Consider the following 7,681-nt stretch of genomic DNA (forward strand, 5'->3'; position numbering starts at 1 on the left):
GGAACAATTACAATGTTCTGGAATGGCAATCCCAATCCGCAGATCTGAATATCATTGAACATCTGTTGGATGATTTGAAGCTGGCTGTCCATGCTCGGCGACCATTAAACTTAACTGAACTTCAATTGTTTTGGAAAGAGGAATGGTCAAAAAGCGGACAAGAAGCTGTTGTTTTTGCAAAAGGAGGATCTACTAAATATTAATCTCTCTTTTGCTGAGGTGCCCATATTTTTTGTACCTGTTAAATTTGCTGCACATTTTCAGTTAGTCCAATAAACCTCAATTCAATACTAAAATATTGCTGTGTCCATCAGTTATTCGATATATCAAGCTGATATAGCTGTTGCAAACACCCAAATATTTAGAAGTAAAATAATTAAGATTAATAGGGGTGCCCAAACTTCTTCATATGACTGTGCATGCAATCTATAAGTCAAAAGATGAAGGATCAACAATGCTGAGTCTGATCCTGTGCTTACTTGGCTCTGCCTCTCATTATATTTCAGGGGTAAAGTCCAGTTAACCTTAAGCTAAAGTTTGGTTGGTTGCTCTAACATTAGTTCATTAGTTGTGTGTGTTACTTTTGAAACTGCAGTGATTTATGACTCAACAGCAGGTGCGTTCTTTAGCAAAGCTTACCTTTTTGTTTATTATCTGTTGGCACGCTATATGTTCACCAGGTCAGGTTATATGTTCCCCTTTATCACAGGATGTCTGGTAGCTTATGGCTAAAAGCCATAAGAATATGGTGACCGCATGTCCCGATTTACGGGGACAGTGCTTATTTTAGACGATCTGTCCCCAAATGAGGCAATCTCTCATTTGAGCATTTTATGATTTATACTGTTATGTTGTGAAGGTAGCATATTGTGCAACATAAGTAGCTTTCACGGTACCAGAAGCAGAAGAGCAGAATATAAGCTTATGATCATGCTAAATGGTTGTTCTCCTGTGATATCTGTGTGTGGATCTATTAACATTTGCTTTACTAGGTTGACTTTTGCTATCATTAAGGCAGTGTTGTGGGTTTGAGTTTTTTTATTGTCTTTATTTCCATTTTGTGTTGTTCTAGTGATTTTTGATTGTATTTTAGTTCTTAGATATTTCTTGTTTGCCCTCTATTGCCCTCTAGTGTCAGTCTCCTTTTCCCTACCTCCCTTCTAGACGCATCTGTCCAAACCTGGTCCCAATCTGCTTGGTTTTGGGATTTTTGCTTCTGTTGTCACCTTTTAATTTAAATCTGCAAGAAACCACCTTCAGCTTCAGTCACCCAACCTGACAGGTAGCAATGGTTCGATTAAGTCTGTGACCTTTAGAGTATAGTTTCAGAGGTAGTTATAGGCGGTTTTACTCATTTTGGTTTGCGAACACTGAGTGTTTGTCTAACAAGTAGGAGTCAGTGAGACAGAAACCGAAAGAGGCAGAACTGCATCAATTGAGGATGATGAAGAGGGGGAGATAATCACCCTATTAAATGTCCATTTCCTCTGCGCCATTAGCTTGGAGCTCCAAGTTAAAAAAATGTTTTGTTGTTTTTTTTTTTGCTAAATATATTAATTTTGGGCATTTCAGCAGCAGAAAGTATTTAAATCCTTAAAATAATAAGTAGCTAGTCAAACTGATGTGCTTAAACACACAAATATATTCTCTTTTAAATGTTTTTTTTACTTTTAAATTGAATGAATATGTTTGTTTTGTGTTGAGTATAACTTTGTCTTATGATGCTACCACATTGTAACTATAACTACCGAGGAATTTTGTCAAAAAAACTAAGACTACACGTAGTGATGGTGAGATGAAGCTTTATGAGGCATTGAACCATTAGGGCAAATTGATTCAACGATCCCCACAGTTCATGAAGCTTCATGTGAACATGTCACCACCTACTGGTGGAATGCATAACTACAGTTTGTAACATAATTGTGATTTTTTTTTTTTTTTTTGCAATGGTTTTTCTTCTCCATTTAGGTTTTCTTGAAAGTGTTAATGATTAGTGTGAATAATAAAATCCTTTGTAAGTTTTTTGTGAGTAAAATGTCTTGGAAGAGAATATTTTTTTAAGGTGTACTGTCATTTTAGTGAAATAAGCTCAAGCAGACAGTGAACGTGTATTTGGAAATTAGGCAATGATGAGGAAAAGGAAAAGTGTTAGTAATTTTTGTTGAGAAATAAAAAAAAGTATTACAGTTTTTGCTTTTAATTTGGTTGGTGTTCAACCAATCTTTTAGTTAAACCAACTAATCTAATTTGGAAGTGTTTTTACCCAGTCTATATTGTTAAAAGAGCAAACAAATACGAATTGATCACTTTGGCTAAAATACTGGTTAAGTAGTAAGACTTTCAAAGAACAGAAATGTGCCCTCCCTTCTAAGGCTGCAATAACAAAATGTCAGTCTGTTATTGCAGCTTGTTCTTGAAATATCGTCTGAAGTGATTATTTGTTTCTTGTGTGGTGTTTGACAAATACTGTGGTAACCCTAAATTTATGTGAGCATTATAATTAAGGCTATTGTAGAGGGGACCTATGATGACTTACCAGAAGCTCTGCAATTACGTTTTGCGTGACATAAAACATTATCTCATCAGAACTTTAACTGTTCTTGCATACTCAAGCAAAATACATTCCACTGTTTTTCTAGTGTATGTACAGGTCTTTAGATAAAACCCTGCCAGTAAAAAGAACCACTATTATAATTATACACTATAATTGGTCATTCTACTGCCAGTAAAAATTAAAGTTGAAGTTTTGCCAGTCTTTCCTTTTTCAGGTGTTGGCTTGAATACTTTGATACCCCTTTCTCCCTGATGTGCCAGCTGTATTCCTTAGTCTCCATGATGCTCTTTGTTCACCGACGTTCTCTATCAGACCTGAGCCTTTTAAGGAACAGCTGGATTTATTTTAGGAATAATTTACCCATAGATGGAATGTTGTTGTTGTTTTTTTTTAAATCAGACTAGGTTCTATAACACATTAAGTCTGTGGCTGTTACCGGAACTACCAATCTGCGCAAATACGTATGCTTTAGGCCCCTATCTCCTCTGTTGCTTTCATCTGTTCTCAGACATTCTGGACTCCCACGTACCCCACACCTTCTCTGTCTACCTGCCACACAAACTACATAAGTATGCATCCAACTATTTATAGCATCATCTAAATAATCACACTAAGTTATAGTAAATCAGAGCTCTAGATCCATGAAATTACAGGGCTTTATTTAAGAGAAAATGCAACTCCCGGGCTTCAAATTGCTGGCAATCAGGAGCTTATTGTTTCAGAAACACAGTGTGAGAAATCACTTTAAATTACTCAGCTGTAAAAAATGCTCTAAATCATTATCAACAGTCTATAACTTCCAAAACTTGAAAGCAAGAAAAAAAAACATTAAAACATGTTTAAACCCACATGCGATTATATGAAAGATAAAATAAGAAGCACAATGCCTGATTTAATAAAGGATAAATTTGACACTCCCCTGCTCTAAATATACAGACAATGGTGCAGTTTGTTTTGTGTCTGTATGAATCATCCCAGAACCGGGTGCCGACCGGAAACCTATATTTGCCTCCTGTTTATGATCCAGTTATGCTGTCATGTGTTCTGGTAGCAGAAAATGTAACAGTTGCTGCGAAAAGAAGTGAGAAAATCTGGGGAAACTCAGTTATCATAACAGATGCTCTACTACACGCTATAACATACATACCTAATCAGGTTGTTCTCTTATGTTTGAGGCCTTTCTAGAAGAATAAATAAATGTAATAAATAAAATTCATCTGAATATAAAAGAGGCTATGACCTCAATATTAAATAATCTATCAAGATGCAGCTTTTTATACCTATAAGAACTCTACCCTCTATTTAGGGTTCAACCTTTATAAATATAAAAAAAATAATAATTCTCAACATGTATAAATAAATATCTATTTCAGAATCACTAGAAACTTTTATGTATGCTTTATCTGATTCGGTGACAACTTTAAAAATTATGATACTTTACAGTTTTATATAAAACTGCGATACTTTCTTAGCCATCTATCCAGCATTTAAGGATGGATGGATTAAAAGGATAACATACTAAAGAAAGAGATGAGAAATAAAAGAAAGGATGGACAGATGAAAAAAGAGAACAAAAATATGGAAGAAGGAAAAACAGCTCAAGGAAGGAAGGAAGGAAGGAAGGAAGGAAGGAAGGAAGGAAGGAAGGAAGGAAGCAGAAGATACAGGAGGAAGGAAGCAACAAACAAAAAATAAACATCAAAAAATATAAAGCAGTTGAGGTAAAAGGAAAACAGGGAGGCTTAGAAATGGTGATTAACACAACTGGAGCAGAATAAAGACCCTAAGAAAATACTAACATGGAAATTCTGAATACCCTACAGTCAAACAAGGCAGCAGTTATTCCCATTTCCCCCACATTCATCCTGCCACCACCAAACTTTATATTTATTTGTGTACAGCCTATAAAGTGCTAGCTCCTTTACAGTGACTTGATTATTTATGTTGTACCATAATACTGTTAAAAAAAAAATAAATAAATAAAAATAATGCATTTTGAATTTGGTTTAATGACATACTCAAATTTTGTGAGAGGCTAAATTTGGGGTTTTTGTAAGCTTAACCATCCATCCTTCTATCTTTTGTCACGCTTATCCCAAGCAGGGTCACGGGGGGTGCTGGTGCCTATCTCTAACTGTCTACGGGCAAAAGGCGGGGTACACCCTGGACAGGTCGGCAGTCTATCGCTGGGCAACACAGAGAGAAACAGGACAAACAACCATTCATGCACACACTCACACCTAAGGAGAATTTAGAGAAACCAATTAACAGTCATGTTTTTGGACTGTAGAAGGAAGCCAAAGTACCCGGAGAGAACCCGCACATGCAAAGGGAAACCATACAAACTCCATGCAGAAAATCGAAGCAGGAACCTTCTTGATGCAAGACGGCAGTACTATCCACTGCCCCACTGAGCAGCCCCTTAGCTTAACTAAAATACATAAAATTAGAAAAATATAAATACTTGAAATTCATTCTGATGTGACTGTATACATGATAATAAAGTAGCGATTGCCACTAGTTGATTGAAATTATTGAAATAAATGAAATTTTCAGTGATTTTCATGTTTATTGGGAAGAATCAGCATTCTATTCTAATCCTAATAACCAAACACTGCATTTAATAACTTCTACATACCAAAATCCACTCAATTGATCACACATTTCTGTTACCACCATGTTTTAAGTTATTTTATCCCATGTAGGCCTAAATCCATTTGGTTTGCCCTCCTTGTGAGTAAAAAGCACTCTATAAATAAAGATTCTATTATAGACATACTTTGGGGGCCATATGTTCAGTGCAGACACATGGAGCAGAAAGTAGAGAAGAAGTCCCACAGGAAACGTTTTGTCCATTAGGCCTGAAAGATTACGTAACTTTTCCTAATGATGGATGTCCGGATTTCATCCAATCTCCTGCATCTGTTCACAAACTGCTATATCTTTGTGTTTGCAGGCTGAGATGTCCCCGAAGTTTTGCCAAGATACTAAATGTTCTTTAAGCGTTTGGCGGAGACGATCCCACTAAAGGTAAACAATATCATTTGTTACCGACGGCGGAAGAAGATAGAATCCAGATTCTTACCGAATTTTCTGTCAGAGGCGGCAGGTGAGGAGCAGAAGCAGACCGCCAGCGCAGCGATGAGGACGGGACGCCACGGAGAATCCATACCGCTCCTGCCGTCAGCACTAATCCATTCCGCACACCTTCGCTAAAACGGCATGTTTTCAGCCTCAGCCTCAGAGAGGTCGGCTGCTCGAGCCAGGAGATTAAAGTAACGGAGGAAGGAGAGACAGAGAAAAGTGGTACAGAGCGTTTGGGCACCACAGAAGCCAGTCGTTGTTTCAGCACCACGAACAGCGACCAGCTTGACGGCGGAGCCCCTCCTAAGGTCCTGACGTCAAGCAGCACACATGCTGAGGAAAGGAGACTGATGGCAGGAGAAACTATACATGCACCACTATAACCCGGTGAACGCAGACATATTCTATATGACTGATGGTGGAATATGCTGCTTAAAATCCATCTATGTATACCTATAAGAAGGCTCATTTGCCTTCTTATAGATACAGACGAAAGTGATGTTCCAGTTGCAATCCGATATGATCTTTATATTACACAACTTTTCTGTTTCACTTTTCTGTTTCAACAAAAATAAAGATTCATTCATGTTATGATAGGCCTTGCTTACAGTATTCCCCAAACTATTTCCACAAATTATCACTTTTTTCTGACATGCATTATCAAAAGGGTGCTGGTGCCCATCTCCAGCTGTCTTCAGGCAAGAGGCGGGGTGCAGCCTGGAAAGGTCGCCAGTCCATTGCAGGGTAAAACACAGACAAACAGGACAAACAACCATTCATGCACACACTTACACCTAAGGAGAATTTAGAGAAACCGATTAACATTCATGTTTTTGGGCTGTCAGAGGAAGCCGGAGTACCCAGAGAGAACCCACGCATTCTCAGGGAGAACATGCAAACTCCATGCAGAAAGACCCCAGGCCAGGAATCGAACCTGCAACCTTCTTGCTGCAATGCAACAGTGAGCCCCACAGCATAATATTATCTTGTCCAATGAATTACAGGTCAGATTTACTCAAGCTTCCATCCATCCATGTCCTTGTCAGGGTCAAGGTGGGGCTGGTGTCTATCTCCAGCAGTCTATGGGCGAGAGGCGGGGTACACCCTGGACGGGTTGCCAGTGTGTCGCAGGGCAACACAGAGACACAGAAAGATGCACAACCATGGCAACACACACCTAAGGAAAAATCTAGAGAAGCCATTGGACCTAGCAGTCATTTTATTGTGCTGTGAAAGGAAGCCTGAGTACCTGGAGAGAACCCGTGCAAATTCAGGGAGAACATGCAAACTCCATGCAGAAAGACCCCAGGCCAGGAATCGAACAAGGAACCTTCTTGCTGTTATATTTGTTCATTTAGCTTCAACTGTTTAACCTTGTGAATCTGAAGGCTTGATGAGATTAGGTCTCAGAAATGTGGCTTAGCACATTTTTTGCTGGGCTTTTGTTTTCACAACTTCCATCGGTTAACAATGGAATACCAAGCAGAGGATATTTCACAGCCAGAGTAATTGCACAGGTGGCATCGTTATCATGGTACAATGGTGGAACTCACTCAGACCCCAGGAGTGTCCCATTTACATGCTCAGCGGCTCATTTCATAAACCTGTTCATAAAAGTGATTGCAACACCTAGATTTACTGACATGTAAATACATGTAATACATTTGATTATACTGTATGTTACCATTCAATGAAGAAATAATAGTTGTGTAATTTTATAATATAAAAGGGTCTTTAACCCTTTTATTTCATTTACTGTGTGATGTTGGACATGATGAACACCATCTATAGATAGATTCTTTCAGTTAGGGCCTAGCATCCTGGGCAAGTTTCTAGATATTACTTGCCCAAAGGAATTTGTACACCAGCCATTAAGATTTCAGCTGTGCTGAGCAGAATAAAGGTCCACAAACCTGAGGGTTCTAATGCCAATTCAACCTGTCCCTGTTCCATGCTGCGATGTGACGTATCGGTCTCCGCCAAGTGACGTCAATTGTTTACCTCGGGCGCGGTACACTATGCCTTTTACGCCTAAAATGGCGT

The 7,681-nt window shown here is 38.6% G+C and overlaps 1 protein-coding gene across 2 annotated transcripts in view; it reads right to left on the reverse strand.

The window, feature by feature from the left end:
• The window catches only part of ptprn2 (protein tyrosine phosphatase, receptor type N2), a 195,764-nt gene extending 189,843 nt beyond the window's left edge, over nucleotides 1-5,921 (reverse strand). For both annotated transcript variants that reach the window (XM_015377467.1, XM_015377466.1), the window contains exon 1: nucleotides 5,640-5,921. In XM_015377467.1, coding sequence (XP_015232953.1) covers nucleotides 5,640-5,724 — 85 coding nt within the window. In that variant the 5' untranslated portion in view covers nucleotides 5,725-5,921. The remainder of the gene's footprint in view (nucleotides 1-5,639) is intronic.
• Between the last annotated feature and the right edge of the window lie 1,760 nt (nucleotides 5,922-7,681).

This window comes from Cyprinodon variegatus, unplaced genomic scaffold (genome assembly GCF_000732505.1).
Source record: "Cyprinodon variegatus isolate N-32 unplaced genomic scaffold, C_variegatus-1.0 Scaffold154, whole genome shotgun sequence".
Lineage (NCBI taxonomy): Eukaryota > Metazoa > Chordata > Actinopteri > Cyprinodontiformes > Cyprinodontidae > Cyprinodon > Cyprinodon variegatus.